The 19142-nt window shown below is 40.6% G+C and overlaps 1 protein-coding gene across 5 annotated transcripts in view; it reads left to right on the top strand.

The window, feature by feature from the left end:
- The window catches only part of esrrga (estrogen-related receptor gamma a), a 145244-nt gene that overhangs the window by 110911 nt on the left and 15191 nt on the right, over positions 1-19142 (top strand). For 4 of the 5 annotated variants that reach the window (XM_056373859.1, XM_056373839.1, XM_056373872.1 and 1 more), the window contains one exon: positions 1667-1849. In XM_056373859.1, coding sequence (XP_056229834.1) covers positions 1667-1849 — 183 coding nt within the window. The remainder of the gene's footprint in view (positions 1-1666; positions 1850-19142) is intronic. The other variant, XM_056373848.1, reaches the window with a different exon arrangement.

Here is a 19142-nt window from a genome sequence, read left to right as displayed (position 1 = left end):
GCCTATCATTACTTTTATCAAGCATTTGTCGCATTTTGGAGAGTACATTAAATCACCAGTTACCACTTCAAATGCTTATTCCTTCCCATTAAATCCATTTGTTAATTTACATTATTTATGACCACAAATCTCTCTAGAAACAACAAACTACACTTGAAAAATATATAGAGTTTGACATAGACTTCCTACATCTCTCTTTTTCTTTCTCTCTCACACACAGTCAATACACAGAAGATCTCTCTGTCCCTCTGTCCCTCTCTCAGATACACGCACATAGCCTATCTATCTGTAGCCCAATCCCTAGCCTCAGCGTCCCCATTGATTGTGTGAGAGCAGAACAATAGCCCAGGGTTTGGAAATGGGCTTCCATTGATTCTAATTAGGGAAACATTAAATAAGATTTACCCACAGATACTGCAGTGTGACTGGGATTGGTTGGGCCCATGCGAGAGGGAGACGAGTGGAAAGAATATATACATACGCGTGTGTGTGTGTGTATGTGTAACAGAATTGGGGGCGGAGAGTGCTAGATCAATACATAACTCATCCCCCCAACTCTGTTTCACTCCCTTTTGCTGTTTATCCCTATCTAGCTGTCACTCTCTCGACTCTTCCTGTCTGTCTTTTACAATCTGTCCACGGCTCTATTTCTACCTGTCTCTCTCCTCCCATTTTGTCATTGCTTATCCCTCTCTTTTTCTTCTCCTCTATCCCTCAGTCCTCTCTTGCTCTTCTATCCTCTGTTATTATTCCCATGCTTGATTAGTCAGTGGATTAATTTGGAAGCAGGGTATCAGTCTGTTACTAATGGGCCATAGAGATCTCATCACCACATGTCACTATTACCAGCTGAGCTGTTTGGCTTTCAGTATTATCTTTTCCTTCTGTGTGTATCAGCGAAGCTTCTTAAGGCTGTGATACAAAATACAACACTTTGGGAAACCTGAATTACCAGCAGTAATCGCCTTTAATCACACCTTGGAGTATCTCCTAATCTGGAACCATTTCAATCATTTTTTGATCTTTTGTCAAGTGCATTTTCATGTTTAGTCCTGCCAAATTACCGGTATCAAATTATCCAATTACCTTGTGCTGGATTGTTGAAAATTCCACAAGACATTACAAGACATTGTAATCAAGCATCTTCTCATCAGATCTTATTCCCATTGCATATTTTTATGACATTTTTATAAAACTGACTTTTAAAATTCACTTTGCAGTTAATGTCAAAATTGGACTTTTTTGATTTATATACATTACTTTTGAAGTTATTTTAAAGTTAATGTGTTGTTTGACAATTTATATTTTAAGGTTTTTCAGAGATCCTAACAAGATTCTTCCAGCTGTTTCTTCGTGTTTGTATGCAATATACATGAAATGTACACGCTGTATAATAGACAGTATACTGAATGCACTGTGTGTTCAATTTATGCAATATATGCGTTTCTTTCTTTTTGTCCAATGTCAGCTGCTTTTTTGCAACATGAGGAAATACCCCTAGACATATGTGTTACCTTGCAGGCCATGTTGTCAGGGACTTATGACATATACAGTACCTTTCACATTTTTGCACCAGATTGGTGTGGAACAGCTTGGAGCCTAATACGGCAAAAATTCACCATCTCTCTGTCTCTGTGTCTTTCTCCTTGTCTGGTGGTCATGTCAGTTGCCTTTGGCTGCCTTGCAGATAATAAAATCGTCTCTCACCTGTTGGTGGCCGAGCCAGAGAAGATTTACGCCATGCCTGATCCAACAGTACCAGACAGCGACATCAAGGCCCTGACTACGCTTTGTGACCTGGCGGACAGAGAGCTGGTGGTCAACATCGGCTGGGCCAAACATATCCCAGGTAGGAAAAAAAAATTGCTGAACCCTGACTTTCACACTGAACCTAACCTTACTCCATGTTGAGACCATATCACACACACAGAAGGCAGTATAGGAGATTTCCCATATAGACATACAGTATAGACACACAAACATCTGCTGTGTGAATTGGCAGAGAAGAGGTATGAGGTTGGAATGAGCCACTGCAGATGCAGTTCAGGCACACTTACATAATGTATACACAAATGCACCTGGTGCTGAGGTGCGACCTTTCACCCTAATCCTTGCACTCAGACAGTTTGAACCATTTTTTCCTCCAACTGACCAACCACATACCCTCACTGCTATCATACTGCCCCCCCCCCCTTCCGGACACACACACATACACAGAAAAGGTGACCTTTTAAACCAAACAGTCCAATCCCTTTACCTCCAACATGTGTGTGTTTTTGTGAGTGTGTCTTCACCTGCAGTCTCCACACCATATATATTACACAGCCCTTTGAAACCACAGCTTTTACCCTACTGGTGAACTACTATATGTGTTGGAGATTTTGCTTTGTTGTGTGAGATTTACAAAGGTTATTTGGACACAGTAAAATACTATCAGTTAAGTGTTGTATGAAGTCATGAGTGTTAATTCAAATTTTTGTGTGGCAACAAAATTAACATAGTATTTAAGATAACTTTACAGCAGAAAGTGTATGTCTTGATATATGTAATAACCGTTGATGTCTTATTTAGTCCATAGTGCATCAGTGTCCTACAGGTTCATCACTACAACAGAAGAATCTAATCTAATCATTTTAAAACAACCCCCCTTTCTCTCTTAATCTATTCAAAATCAGACCTGGACTACAAGAACAGAAAATTAGAATAAATTCCGAGCAAAATAAGAAAACGACAAATGACAAATGCATATACCCATAGAAGCTCAAACAAAGAGGAAGACAGGGAGCAAGATGAGAGGAAGAGATGAAAAAATGATCTGAGTTTGGTTTTAGTAAGGGTTCCTGCTGTGACAGCAGAGAGGAGGGACGAGCAGTGTCTCAGATTAACACAGATTAGCACAAAGGTTAGTGTCATTGTCGACTGGAATTACCCCCTGTTGCAACTGCTCAAACAGTATAGGGGGTTGTAAGAGTATAGGGGGAAATACCAGATGAGAGACATAAATACCACTCACTCACGCTGCATAAATCTATAACAATAAAGTCAATGAAGTTGGATAGCAGGGTCTCCAGATGATATGTATTATATCATATCAATAAATGTGAAAATAAAAGAAGAGAAAGAGAAAAAACAGATAAAGAGATAGAGAGAAAGAGAGATGGGAATATACATAGCTTCTTGTTAGTATATTGATCTATCTGCTGCTATATGGACAGTAAGCACACATATATATTGATCCATATACCAAGTATAGCTCTTTGAATATTTATTTTTCTCTTTCAAAACAACATATAACCTCATTCCAATACTATCTCATTTCCCCTAATCTCTCTGTGACCCCTTTTCTCCTTTTTTGCTTTCTCTTATAATCCATTTACCTCTTCCCCCTCTCTCTCCTCACCTCTGGGACGTACCTACAGTATATAACACACATAAACAAAGAAAACGCACAGACACACACATAATATACACACCAACATACACATGATATAAATTGAATCTTTTGTTTGGCATTGGGTTTGCCTTTTCTCTTGCTCACTACTTTTACTGGTGAGTGGACTGAGTTAGCCAGGTTATGTGTTGGGCTGAGTGTGTGCGTGTTTTGTGTGTGAGTGTGTGTATGTGCAGCTTTCTGTGTGGAGGGAGCGAAGCGCAACGATTGCTCGGCGGAGGAGAGAAGATGGCGTGATTAGATGAACGAGAAAGGCAATCCACTGCTCACAGAGAAAAGATAGAACTCTTCATCTTCCAAGAATGTGTGTGTGTGTGTGTGTGTGTGTGTGTGTGTGTGTGTGTGCGTGCGTGTGTGTGTGTGCACGTGTGTGTGTGTGTGTGTGTGTGTGAGATGTGAACACCTTATGAAATCCTCACTGTTTACAACACTGAACACTGATCTAATACTCACACACAAACACACACACACACATACAATGTACACACACAAGTGATCTACTGTTCACTCAGGGTGGAAAGGATTGTCAGAAAGAAATACGACTCCTAAACATTCTTTATCAGCCTCTTACAAAAAAACACACACACACACACACACACAAAAGGCAAACAGAAAAGAGTCTACAAGAGTCTCTTGAATAGAACAGAACCGAACAGACCTGTTAACCTTTTTGCAGCCGTCTTGTTTCACATCTTGTCAAGTGTGTATGTGTGTGTGTGTGTGTGTGTGTGTGTGTGTGTGTGTGTGTGTGTGTGTGTGTGTGTGTGTGTGTGTGTGTGTGTGTGTGTGTGAAGACTATGTGCACAGTTTACATGCGAACACACACGCACACGTCTTGCTCGCCATGGTACAGTAATTTTTTTAATCAAATTGATGGAGAGAGACAGAGAGACAAAGAGAAAAAAGAGGCAAAGAGAGGAGAGGTGAAGCCAATTTATGCTTCATGATATGGCTGTGCAGCGCTGCATACACACACACACACACACACACACACACACACACAGCGCAAATGCGCACACACAGGCTGCTAACAGTGGTAACAACGTGTCAAGGCGAGCGCCAGGCAGCTAATTTGAAGTCATTAGATGTCTGCCGTACTGGCAACAATTTGTTACGCTCACACACGCACAAACACACACACAAAAACACATCACATACACACACTGAGTTAAGAGCCGTCTGCGGATAGCGAGGAGGCTAAATTGTAAACTAATTTAAACATCACTCAGCGTTAGAGAGGCTGCCTGCAAGACAGGCCCCCGGATAACAAGGCTAGGGTACGTGTGTGTGCATGTCTGTGTGTGTGTTGCTAGTCATGTTTGCCACACAGAGTCGCCCAACCTTAGAGACTTGTGACAACACACACACACACACACACAGACATACACACATATACACAGAAATCTCTTTGATTGGTTCTTTTATTCTAAAGCCCTGTCTGTTTATGTGTGTGTACACGCTCATTTCCATACTGATATGGCCTATATGCAAACATTTGATGTGTCATTAGGAGAGGAAAATTAGGTTTCAGACACAGTGTGTGTCTCTTGATATCCCACAAGGAATGGGACACAATCACACACATACACCTCACACATGCACATGTGTGTTTGAAACACATGTAAATGCATGCAAACACAGAAACACAAGAATTAGAAGCATTTTTGCTGACTCAAACTGTGGGCAACACATAGACAAGTGATCCCATACATACACACTTGTTTACATGCAGAATTTATACAATATGTGAGCAGTAAAGGGTCAGACTCTGAAAACTGTGGGTATGTGGAAATGCCATAGGAGTTGTTAGGGTTTGTAAGGCCTCAACATCCAATAATATGGATCATTTTAATAGCACTCAAAGAGACAACTCTAGTTGCATATTAGGCTGCATGTCATATGTGTGTGTGTGTGTGTGTGTGTGTGTGTGTGTGTGTGTGTGTGTGGGTGAGTGGGTGTGTGTGTGGGTGTGTGTGGGTGTGGGTGTGTTTGAAGGAGGACCGAGGAGCAGTCAGGTGAGAGGAGGAGGAGATGAACAGCAAATATTTAAACAGGAGCGAATGAGAGAGTGAATTAAAAGAAAGGCCATTCAAAATGAGCCATTTATCTGTCTGTAGAATTAGTCTCTCTCTCTCTCTCTCTCTCTCTCTCTCTCTCTCTCTCTCTCTCTCTGTCTTTCTCTCTCTCTCTCTCCATAATAACTAAATGACTACCGGGTACTCATGCTAGCAGCTCTTATCTAGACTCGCAGACACAAAGGGAAAGACAGACAGGCGAGCACTTGACTTGACGAAAGAGCAGAATGAACGAACAAATGAATGAATCAACGAATGAGAGCCAGAACCTATAACACAGTCTATTTTACCAGAGCCAGGGGCCTTGCCATTAGTGCTTTTTTACAACCCCTCCCCCATTCTTTCTTTATTCAAGAAAGAAATTGCTCTCAGGCCACCCCCCGCTTCCCCTCTACTATTCTCTTGCTTCCCTATCTCTTCTTACTTGGTCTTTCTTTTCTAACAGTCTTTCTCCCTTTCTTTCTTCGCTCCCCTTTCAATTTTGACACTCAGGATAAGCGGTCTATGTGTCGGCAGCAACGTGGTATGATTGAGCTGTAAAAATGGGGAAGGGAGGTGGAAGGGGGCTGCTGTCTGACCATTCATTTAATCGGTCTTTATGGAGATATGGGAGAAGGGGTTTGGTTGGTGGTGGTGATGGGATAGTAGGTGAAGAGGAAAGTCCTCTTGCCTCATGTTCTGCATGCATCCATTTTTCTGGTCTCATTCACTCAATTATTAGTCTGTCTCTTTATCATTTCCTCTTCTCTTTCTTCCTCTTCCTCTTTGTATGGATTTGGGGATGAGGATGGGGGTCTCGATGATTGGTAACCTCTGTCTCATGTCAGTGATTGCAGTTGTTGGCACAAACTTCCTCTCTGCTTCTGTCATGGGTTTTCTTTTTTTTTGGGAACATTGAAAACATGCTGAAAGTGTGTTTCCACTGTTTTAGTTTAGTGCTGCTGTGAACAGCCCACTTCCTGTTTTGCATCATGTAACACAATGCAATATTCAGTCAAGTGGCCTTTAGGGATGACTAGTCTTCTCCAAACAGCAATAAAGACTTTAATGGGCAGCGATTTTGTAGTTTATGGAAATTTGACTTGTTTATGATCATGGGATAAGATTGAGACATGATTAAATTGGGAGGGCACTTCCTACAGCCCAGATATTTAAAACATATTTTAAAACACCTCATGAGGAAATAATGCTTTTGCCAAAGCGTCTCTCTTCCTTTTTCCAGGCAGTTGCACAAGGAAGGATCTAAGTGTCTTCCTAGTCAGGAGGAAACCACAACAAGTACTATTGGAAACTCTTCTGTTTAGTTATTTAATACTACATTTGGAGTTCCTCAAGGCTCAATCTTAGGTCCCATTTTTTTTCTACTAATAACAAAGAGAGTGCTGAATGTTATCCAAGTATTGCACAATTAAAAAAATTTGAAGTAACTTCACATCTTACTCTGCATCAATATGCTTAGGCTTCATAATGAACTCTTTGTATTGGTCAACAAAAGTAATGCTAAGTGCCCTAACTGTGGCTGTATGTTCAATGAGAAGTTTTTTTCTTTAGTCTGTTATTTACTTTACAATTTAATGGTTGATACATAATAGTTGATTCTTATACAGATAGAGAGTTGTGATTCTAATTATCTATTATTTCATTACATCCCTTATCTGCATGTGAAGGAAAATGACAGGCAAAAAGAGTTGAAGGAGAATGGCGAGTTGTAGGATGAGGTTCAAAACAAAACGTACAAGGGTGAAGGGAGAGAACCTCAGTATAACCTAGATACTCCCAGAGAGCCTTTAACACAATACTATTCTGACCTGATGGCTAAATATCCACCACCTCTTCAACCTCTCTTCTGACCTCTCTCTGTCTCTCTCTCTACCTCTGTCTCTCCCTCCTTTTCGTCCTCTCTCTGACCTAACCCCCCCCCCCCACCACCACCACCACCACCACCACCACCATCTCTCTCTGTGGTGTCCTTAACCTCTTCATTATCAAGTCAACCTCATCTCTCAACCCCTGTCCCCTCCCACGCTCCCCTTCTCCTTGCCCCCCCACCCCCCACCCCCCACCAGCCATTGTCACTCTCTTTCTCTTTAATTCTGTCTCTCTGTACCTCAAGCAGAGACAGTGGTCAAGCTTTCTTGTGTCCAAGACTCAGCTCTAAATTATGAAAGAGAATCAATCAATCAGATCACTCAGTTAAATATGCCTTTTTATTAACATTGGTATGTCATAGAATACTCACTGAAGCACACAATAAGTAAAGTTCTCTATAATCTGCTGTGCTCTTTCTCTTTCGGGCATGTTATAAATGGTTTTCACTTAGAGATTAAGTCAACCAGTCGAGTAGTTAGCCATTCAGACAGACAGTCAGTCAGTTATTTAGTCAATCAGTCAGTCAAGTAACTACACACCCAGTCAATCAGCCTGAAAGACAGGCAGTCATTCAGCAAATATTGATTAATAGAAGTGTCCTGCTCCTTTTAGCAAATCAAATGTTGAGTCTCAGCAGCCATGGGGAACCTCTGCGTACACACACATGCACACATACGCAGATACTCACACCCTTGACTCTGAGAGTGCAGCTCACTAAATTAACAATGACACACATTATAACACTGCACAATGAGCTTCAAGAGATGCAGAACAGGACCATGTGTGTGTATGTGTGTGTGTGTTGTGTGTGTGTGTGTGTGTGTGTGTGTTTGTGTGTGTGTGTGTGTGTGTGTGTGTGTGTAGAGAGAGAGCAAGTGAGAGAAGAATGTAAAAGCTCAGTCTTGTGGTGATGTCACTCTACAACCCTCCTCATTAAGTCTGGTGATGTCATCAATCAGCAAAGAGGTTGTTGGGCTTTGGGTCAGAGAGTGGTAAATCAGAAGAGAAAAATCTTTCTGCCAGCGCTCTCTCTCTCTCTAACACACACAAACACACACACACACACACACACACACAGAGTTCTTTTACAGTGGTTAAATCAATGAGCTTTATTGGCATGAAACTTCTGAAACAATATTGCCTGCTAATTTCTTCCCTCCCTTTGTGGTCTTCATCATACTTACCCTCCTTCATCTTTTAGTGTGTCTCCCTCTCAAAACTATCCTCTGCTATAAAATGCCTGGTGTGGATACACATGTATACAAAAACTCATGAAGACACACATGAAGAAATACACATGCACAGACGCACAAGCAGCATTGTCCCCATTCTGTCGGCTAAGGCAAGTTCACCTTGACAGTCACAGCATGCTGGGTGTCTTCTTAATGCACCAACACAACACACAAACATACAGTGCATTCACATTGACACACAGGTACAGCACAGTGTAAAGACAGTTATGTTGCAGTTTCCAAGCAAACATATAAACACACAGATAAGCTTGCATTGTCATATTTCTTAAGTATATACAATAAGATTGAAGTTTTTAACATGTAAAGATTTGTAGGATGAAGGCTGAGCTGAGGTAAAAAACAAGGTTTAATGGTGCAAAGGCCTAAAAGAAATGTCATTGTATTACAGAATTTTCAGATATTCCCATCTATTTTTGATAACTGATCATGTGATATAAATTATAGTGTGAATTAAAATTGCTTGGAGTTGCCAGAATGTAACCAGGAATCTTTAATAATGCTTCAGAAAACAAATCTTATGTTCAGTCAAATTTGTTTTTATGATCATTTTTTTAAAAGAACGTAATTTAGAAGTTTGCTTTTATAACATACTCCTTCTAGCTATGTCAGGGATATAAAACATACCTGACAGCACTCTGTCTTCTTTGATGTGATATGACTGACTCTGCCTTTTCTATATTCTATTGAATGCAACTCATAAGTATGACTTTATTAGGATCTGATTTAGATTTAGAATAAGAATTTGATTTAGTTTATTCCGATAATCAATTTTGTCTCTTTTGTGCTCTCTAGTATGTAACATCATGTGTGTGTTACCAGTTGCTGTTGATTTTCTCTGAGCTCTTTTGGCCGTGTTAGATTTCCATTTCATCTCATCCCTGAGCTACATAACACATTTAGAGGTTGATGTCTTGGTTTCAAGTATGTGTGTTTGCTTATGCGTATGTGTGTGTGTGCTTGTCTGTTTCATTGTCCACATTGGTGCATAAGAGATATCTTATTTTCCAGTGCACCACCACCATGGTTTCCTCTTGCAGCCGATACAAACAAACACCCCTGTTTGCAGATGAAAATAAATATTGATGAAATCAAATTAGGAAAAGAATATTTGATATCTGAGCTTAATGTTTGGATTAAGTTGGGCTTTCTTTATTGGAATAAGCCTGTGGGTATTGGAAGCATTTCATCAATATGAGAAAACAGGAGGAAAAACATTATACTTTTTCCTTTTCGGCATGAATATACTCCAATATACTGATGTAGTCACTACAGGATGCAAGCTTTGAAGGGTCTCTGCAGTACATTTTAGAAAAGAGAGGCAGAAAGCTATAATATCAATTTCTTTTCTGTATGTTGTGATGCTCGTTTGTAAAAGAATTTCATTTATCCCACATTTGATATTTTATATACACATACACACAAATGGTCCTACATACTCAATCTCTAAGGGCACGTTCAGTCTGTGTTGACTCTCCTGTCTGTCCGATGCCCTGTGTTTGTTTTGTCATCACCATGTTGACCGTGTTTCCATGACGATGTGCCTACAATGACACTCAAACATAGACAGACAGCTTTAGGTGCCTACTTTAAAAACACACATTGTTTTGCACACAGACGCAACACATAGATTCCCAGAGACACTGGTATTTCCTCTATCAGGTCACACCTTGGTGGTGACACACACCTTATGCCTTGAGAGGAGAGCAATCTGACACATCATACGGGCCGACACACACATGCACACACAACTTGCTTCACACATGGTACCAGCTGTCACTGTCACTGTATCCACCTGTGTCACACCACATCAGAGCTGAATTCAAAATGAAAAATAGGAATACACAGGAGTCACTTAAAAAGTAGTAGCAGCCTGTGGTAGTGGGGTGGTGTGCATAAAGGAAATGTCATCCACATCACCAACAGTACCTTTACTACCTTCAGCACTCTGAAGAAGTGAATGAAATATTTGTATATTACTGAAAGAAGTAGACTGATTTTAAAAGTGGTGAAAATCTCTCATTAAAAGTAATTTTAATAATTTTATTCTCATTTCTAAATAAAAAAATCGTGAAATAAAGTGAAAGTCATTCAGTGGATGGATTCAGTTGTTTCATTTCAAGTAAAAGTGAGAAAAAAACACAAATATTGAAGTCATGAGATTTACACTCAGCAACCCATTGCTGTTTTTCTTATTAGTGTGATTACATTAGCAAATCAAATTTGTCTATCAGCCTTTGAGACACAGCCTGCAATCTGAGTACACTGTCTAATCTGCATCAAATAATGTCTGTCACAGATACACACACACACAAAACACACACCAGAGAGAAGCCGCATACATAGGCATGCACATTAGTCTGCATACACAAACACATATAGTACATCATACACACATCCATGAACACACAATGTACACTTCTAAACACACATGCACGCACTTCTAAAGAAGCACTAACACACAGTGAACGTGGACAGATGTGCACACATACACAAGACATGCACGGTTTTATAATGTGACATCAGATGAGCAGTAACAAATAAATCAGCGCACCATCTGAGCCCATCATCATCTAAGTCATCACTAGCAAACAGTCAGCTTTTACTACTTTCAATTTGCTTTTGTTTGTGTTTGTGTTTGTGTGTGTGTGTGCGAGTGCGAGTGCGTGTGCGTGTCTGTGTGTGTGTGTGTGTGTGTGTGTGTGTGTGTGTGTGTGTGTGCCTGAGAGAGAGAGAGATGATGTGATGTGATATGATATGATATGATATGATATGATATGCTGGCGGGGCATAAAGATAGATGATCATAATTACGCACAGGCCAAACTCCATTTCAAATCATCATCATCCTATTCTATCTGTTGGAGCGCACATGTACTCACACGTACACACACATACACACATACACACACACACACACACACACACACACACACACACACACACCAAAACCAATATAAAGAGTTCACACACATACAGGGATTCACACACACATATCACACACCTATGCATGCAGCAAATCTAGTGGAAGGAGGGACAGGCTTGTCATGGCATCACATTATTTTTGTCGGTTCATGCAAAGTTCACAGACAGGCATGAAATAGTTATTCTCTCTCTTTCTCTTTCCCTCTCTCTTTCTCTCTCTCTCCCTTTCCCCGTACTCACTTTTTTTTATGTATCTATCTTTCCTCTCGGTTTCTGTCTGTATCTTCTCTTTTCTCTCCTTTATTTACATCTATTCTCCTTTTCTTATTCAGCCCTTCAGTTCCTTCTCCTAACATTGTTCCTTACCTTCTTCTTTCCCCTCCTTCTCTCACCCCTGTTGTTGTTCCTCACATCCTTGCCCCTTTCTCTCATCTTTCTTCCCTTCGCTTTTTGTTTATTCCTCGCTCTCTCTTTGTTTTTACTCCCTCTCTCCCTTCTGCTTCGTGGCTGATGCTCATTCTGCCCTCCTGTTCCCTCTTCCTCTTTCTCCTTCCTCTCCCTCTCCCTCTCTTCCATCCTCCATCCATCGTTCTTAAATAACAGTCCTGAGGATTCATCCCTTCCATCAGGGAATAAGCAGGTGGGAAAATAGGATTGGAGCGTGCCTGTCACCAGCTGGGGAGGACTTATGGCCTGTGCACACAACACACACACACACAAAGGCCAATCATATATACATACTCCTATATAAATATATATATGTGTGTGTGTGTGTGTGTGTGTGTGTGTGCGTGTGTGTGTGTGTATGTATGTATAAACATATATATATATATATATATATATATTACATTTATATTATGTATTACAGTAGACTGTTTGACGTACTGTGTTACTGCTTATGTTACTCCATGTGGAATGTCACACTTTTCATTTTTGTCTTTTCACTTTCTCATTATCAAATTCACTGTTAATTTTATGTGTTTTCTTTCTGACTTACTGTTTCTTTGGTTGTGGGACTGTTTGAGCACATTTTCAATAATGTACATCGTGCATGTGTTTGTACACAGCACTTCATCCTTGTACAAGTGTGTCACTTGCCACCTGCTATGTGGCGAAGGGCCATGGTCTGTGGTTTCACTGTGCATTCACATACACACTCAAAAAACACACGCAGCAGTAATAATGTGTGTATTTCTGTGTCTATTTAATCTTGATGGGATGTTTCATCTGCGGGCTGCTATCACAGCTGGCTGCCTTATTGTCTGGGTCATACTGATGGGTATGTGTGTGAGTGTGTGTGTGTGTTTTTGAATGTGTGCTTTCTTTAAATTGTGCACATGTATATACCTACTAATGTTTGTTTGCTAGTGTGAGAGTAGACACATTTCTGTCTTATATACTGTATCTAATCACTGTATACCGACATTACAATATGTACACATGCGAGTGTGTGTATTTGGTGTGTGTGCATGCTGTCCATCAAACCACACACATAGCTGTACCAAACCATTGGCTTGGTTGCTGATGATGACATATGAGTTCCTGGCCTTGGTAATGGCTGTTAAATCTCATAATTACACGCTTCTTTATTGCAATGCATAATGACCCCGCAGCACTATTGGACAATTAATTAAGATTTTCAGCCCAGGCTTTTTCCAGGCCCAGATGAGGAGGTGGAATGAGGTCTAATGTTCTTGTCTTCGAGCTAGGACATTAAGGCATGATGCTGTAGGAGAGAGGACTGTCTCTCTGTGTCCATTTGTTTTCATCTCTGTCTTTCTTTCAGTCTGCGTATGTCTCTCTCTCTCTCTCTCTCTCTCTCTCTCTCTCTCATTCTCTCTATTCTCTTTCTCCTTATTGCTCTGACTGTCGAGCCCTTCCTCTTGATACTTGTCCTGGATGATGATATTGGAGACCATATCTCTAATCTGTGAATGGTAAATTAATCCCTGTGGAGTTTCTGCAGTCCTCTCTCTATGAAAAGCAACAGAGGATTAGAAAGATAGAATCAACACAGACTCATAATCTCATATTCAGACACCGGGCCTGGACAGGGACCATTGGGTTTTGTCTGAAAGCCACAAACAGCAAGTCGCTATTCACACATCAATGATGCTTTACAAAAAAAGAATTGGTCTCATGCTCATTCCACAATTTCTTTCTTTTGAACTTTGTATTTTTACTTATATATACTATATGTATAGTTTACAGTGTTTCTGGCAGCATAAAATAACAACAACGAATGTGAAGTAATCATACATGAAAATAAAAAATGTCCTCTGCTCAGTGGTTTAGATAGCAGTACAGCCCTATGGATTTTGTCATTTCAGGAGAATATGTTGTAGGAGATATTTTTCAGAAAAGGTAATCCACCAAGAGATCAATAGACTGTCACAACCTAGTTAATTGTACAAACTGGGAAAATGAATTAATCACAGACTAGATAGATAGAGAGAGAGAGAGAGAGAGAGAGAGAGAGAGAGGAACCACTGACTGGGCAGTATTCTCCAGCAGGAGCTAAGAGCTCTCCTTTGCCAACTGACAAAGCTAAAATTGTCATTACATACTTGGCAATATTGTCACTAAGTGGATGCAGCTGATAATAGGCCTTAGAGGGAGTCTTTGTGTGTTTCATGGACTTTGTAAAGACATGGGTTGGACATGAAGTCCAATCACTGTGTTGTGTTGCACCTGATGAGGTGCTTGGGGAAGCGTCAAAACATCTTCAAAATAAAACAGCAAGTCCAGCTGCCTTCTACCTATAGTCTGATATCCCTTTAAACTGGAAGACTGAGACATTTTTGTCATGAAGTATTTACATTGTGTTCACTTTATTCTTTGTCTCTTATTACAGTTGTCAACTCTTAGTAGGTTTTTTTGTCTTCAAAAGTGTCTGTCAGCAGTGTGTGTGTGTGTGTGTGTGTGTGTGTGTGTGTGTGTGTGTGTGTGTGTGTGTGTGTGTGTGTGTGTGTCAGAGAGAGACAGACAGAGTTGGTGTGTATAAGCTTCTCAGTTGTGTGAACACATGGTTAATTCCCCTGACAGATTTGCTCACACACACAGAGTGGTCATTCCTGCCTGCATCAGCATTGTATTGTAGGAGGAAAGGGCATATTGCAGAGGTAGAGGATGAGAGGAAGATGGATGAATTGTGTGAAAGACAAAGTAAAAAAAAAAAAAAGAAAGTAAGAAAAATAATGTTGGAAAACAGCTGAGACATTAGTTGTACACAATGTTTATTTCACCAAGAAATTCTCAACCAGAGTGGACCATTGTCACTTCAACAGTACTCTTCACTCTATATAGAGTCAAGACGATATGGCCCCAGTGGAGCTGGCAGTGGCACATATCCACGCACACACCAACACATTCTCACCCACACGCTCCTTGACACGGCCCTGGTGGAGCTAGAAGTGGGTAATTAAAATGTAAATATTGATATTTTATTATTTGAAGTAGCTGCACTGCAATGCTCTTAATGTCACTCCATCTGTCGTCTCCACGGAGACTTGGGGTTGCCCTCGACGACCGGCGGCCCCCACCCAAGCAACCCAGCCACAGCAACAGCTATTAACACTCGACAGCCATCTCTGTGTTGCCGCGTCTCCATTTTGGGTCTAATTAAGTGTTAAATATTAGCACCCACAACCACAGAGGCAGCACACACCACACACATACACACAGACACTACAGCACACAATCCTCCACCTCTGTCTCTCTCTTTTACACACACACTGACACACGTGCACACTCCCTCACAGAGTACTCATCTCCACTACAGCAATGGGAAGATTTTAAGTGTTAATCTTGCAGTGCTGCTGATGGTGTCTAATGTATGCAATTAACAGTCAGCCAGGGCTGAGGGTTTGGTAATTAGCTGGCTGTTCACACTGATTAGAGGCTACCGCAACCCTATGACTGCTCTACTCTCCCCGAGGCCGCACAGAGAAAACGGGGGGATGTGGTGGGGGAGAGAGGGGGAGGGTGGAAGGAGAAAGAAACAGGAAAAAAGATATTTTAGCCAACAATATGAGAGGGGGTGAAGGTGAAGGTGATGACATGTGAATATGTGTATTGGAAATCTGACAGATCAGGTACAAAATCAAATTGATATTTGTAAAAATGTGTCAGTTATTGTCTATTATTCATTTAGAGTGACTAAAATGCAGATACCGTGGAGTCAACCAAGCAGTTATTTTTCTCAGATTAACCTTCTCCAAAGCCAGTATTCAATAAGACTGTTTAAAATAAAAAAACAACAACGACAATAGAAATTGGTAAGGCCACAGCGCTATACAGCAAAGTAGTTTGACTTGGGGATTCCACTCTCACTTTTCTTGACCTATAGAAAATATTTCAACTTGACCTTGACACACAAAGAATATGACTAAAAACATTTGCCTCATAAGTACACAAATTTGCATGTGGACACATTTGCAGCGATGAGGAGTGACGCAAAAGGAAGGATAGAAATAGAGTGAATCTGCTCTGTTCTGTTCATCTCTTCACACACACACATTGTGTGCTTTGAAAGAAATGTCAGCAAATGATGAAACTCAAAATGTGATTTGCACTTTCATATAGTATCATGTACAATGTTTTTCATAATCTAAGTGACTACACACGTGTGTGTGTGTGTGTGTGTGTGTGTGTGTGTGTGTGTGTGTGTGTGTGTCCTGTGTGTTTCTGTAAGCCCTCCTAAATTAGCTGGTTCTCTGGGTAGATTTGTTTCCATCTCGTTGCGCATCTCTGTGTAATTGGGTCAGCTGGTGTGTGTGTGTGTGTGTGTGTGTGTGTGTGTGTGTGTGTGTGTGTGAGAGAGAGAGAGAGACAGAGAGAGAGAGAGAGAGAGAGTGAGCGAGAGAGCACATTTGCCAGTGTGCTTGTCGTGTGCGTTTTTTCTTGTGTGTGTTGTTTCAGCTTGGCCAAAGCCATCACAGGAGGTCCGTGTTCATTTGGGCCGGCGTCTGGCCGTATGGTGCAAAACAGTTTGAGATGTGCAGACACACACACACAAACACACACTCACAAAGCATCACAAGGGAGCACTCACGTTGAACAGCATGCAACAATGTGCACACTAACACAAATTTTAACACAAACATGTACAGAAAGTGGTATGAGAGAGAGAGTACTGGAGCCACGTAACACAGTGTGCATACAGAACAATCAGACAAACACACACACACACACACACATGCAGGGCAGCGATGTGCTGGTAACTGTTGGAAACTTCACGTGTTCTAATGCAATCTCTATCTCAGTGGGTCAGTAGACTTAAATCTGTCCCCTGCAGAACACAATACGTCTACATGCTGCACACAGACAATCCACTATTCTCCTCTCACCTATGATGAGCAACTAGACAATCATAAAACAGTTCACATCACAGTTCTCATGACCTCTTTTAAATACCTCCTATTAAAAAGAGTTGGTCTGTCAAAACAAACAATTTTCTAATGGTAAGTGTCTATTACACATTTATTACACTGTTGAAGTGCTGTTGGGACACTACATTGTCTGAAATAGTATTATCAGTTTTGGGCAAGCTACTTGAAAAGTGTAGTGAGCTAAGCTGCCAGTACTATTATTTTAATTTACTACGTTATGAGTGATTAATATAACTGTCACTGAAACAGATATGCAGGCTAAACAAATGTTCATTTCAATTGTTTATTAAATTAATCACCTGTGATTCTCACTGTCACTGCACCAAAACCAGTTTGGTAAAAAACAAAACAAAGCATGTGCTCCGCATAATAACAAAATGCAGGTGTCCAGAGTGTGTGAATGTGTGACATTTCTATGACAAAGTGCGAAACTTATTCTTACAACTTCAAGACTGATAACTCTTGATAAGTGTGTGAATCTTTGCTGGTAAATCGTTGAGACAGACAGAGAAGTTTCCGGCTGAATGTGTTGTTAGGCCATGAACAAATAGGACTGTCTAATCTGCGGACTAAATTATGAGAGGAAGAATTTTTGTATGTTTGTTGAAGTGGTGTTTCAGTTCACATTATGCAAAGACTTCCCAATCTCTCACACTGCAGGTTAAATTTGTAGCTGGCTCATTCAGATCATATGTAGTCCATCAACATTAAGTTGAACCATTTCACTGCTGGCCGCACCGTGGCCATGTACACACACACTCTCTTGTCTGAACACACTCTCCTTGTGTTTTTGAGTTCAATTCCAATCAAAAATATATATATTGAGCTATTACAACAATCAAAATGCTGTTGCCAGTGAAAAATGAACATTATTCGTTTAGAATTCAATGTCTTTTGTTTACAAAATGGCTTTTGCATTCAGATATACAACAAGGGCTACTGTAGCTATCCTGAAACGAAACCCATTAAGGAATAAACTTAAAGTGGTCATGAGAAAGATATTTTTGTGTGAAGAAAAGGCTGAGGAAGCCAAGACATTTGTTTGTTTCAATGTTTTGAGTAAGAAAATATTGTCAGAGAGACTTCCAAAATCAAATCATAGTGAATTACTTCAGTTCAGTGTGCATTCGACTCAGACGTTAATATCTTGTAATCATTAAAGACTAGATTTACTTTCACCTCCTAAACTATACTTGCAGTCTCCTTTTTTTAAATAAGCTTTCAAGGTGCTCTAAGCTAACACACAAATACTATATATAAGTCAACTTTTTTACTACAGTGACAGCATGTGAAGACAAGCCATGTGTTAATAACTGGACCAGATCAGCATTGCAACCAGTTTTTGCACCTGTCTTTGATGCATCAGTTATTGCAGACATACACAGGCATTATAATACAAACACACAGACTCACATTCACATTCACATAAAAATAGCCTCACAAATGCCACAAACTGTACACACACAAGGGCACAGGTACTCATAAGCATCACAATTGGTTCTTACTGGTTCCCATTTGCCCTGTAACCACAAGAAAACAAATATAGGCCTCTTGGACATGTGTGTTCGTGTGGGTCTGTGTAGCAACTGGGGTGTGAGAGAGGGCTATCATGTGTGTGTGCGTGTGTGTGTGTGTGCACCAGACTGTTGTGCGGTCTCGGGTGTAAACGTGCAGTCAGGACTCATTTGGCAGACAAACAGGCCGCAGGGTGGCTGGGGAATCGACGTGTGTTTGTGTGTGTGTTTGTCTTTATGCGTGTATCTGATAGAGCAAAGGGAAGAGAGAAAAGAAAGAGAGCGCGAGAGCAAGCAGCAGAGGTTAAGTCTGCATGACTGCACTGCAGCCTCTTTCTGTCAGACCAATGTATGGCACATGCAAACACACACATACCTACACACACACACTATCTTTATCTATACGTGCATAGACACAATGGAGCATCCTAATATTTTAGGATACCACTAAATGTTTTTGCCAGATATGATTAGTAGGACTCACAATTGTTTCCTGGATTATTTTCACTGGCAACGGGTCCAGTACAGGAGGTTTTATGTCCTAATACTGCAGAAAACATGCAGGAAGGTGGGTGGGGTGAATGGTGGGAATACAAAGTCCAAAACTTTGACACCAGAGGGTGTTTGGGTTTGTGTCCTGATTTAACTTGTGCTTTGAGTTACCTAAA

Source organism: Seriola aureovittata, chromosome 1 (assembly GCF_021018895.1).
Source record: "Seriola aureovittata isolate HTS-2021-v1 ecotype China chromosome 1, ASM2101889v1, whole genome shotgun sequence".
Taxonomy (NCBI): domain Eukaryota; kingdom Metazoa; phylum Chordata; class Actinopteri; order Carangiformes; family Carangidae; genus Seriola; species Seriola aureovittata.
Note: the sequence above shows the minus strand (reverse complement) of the source record. Positions and strands in the feature narration are given on the sequence as shown.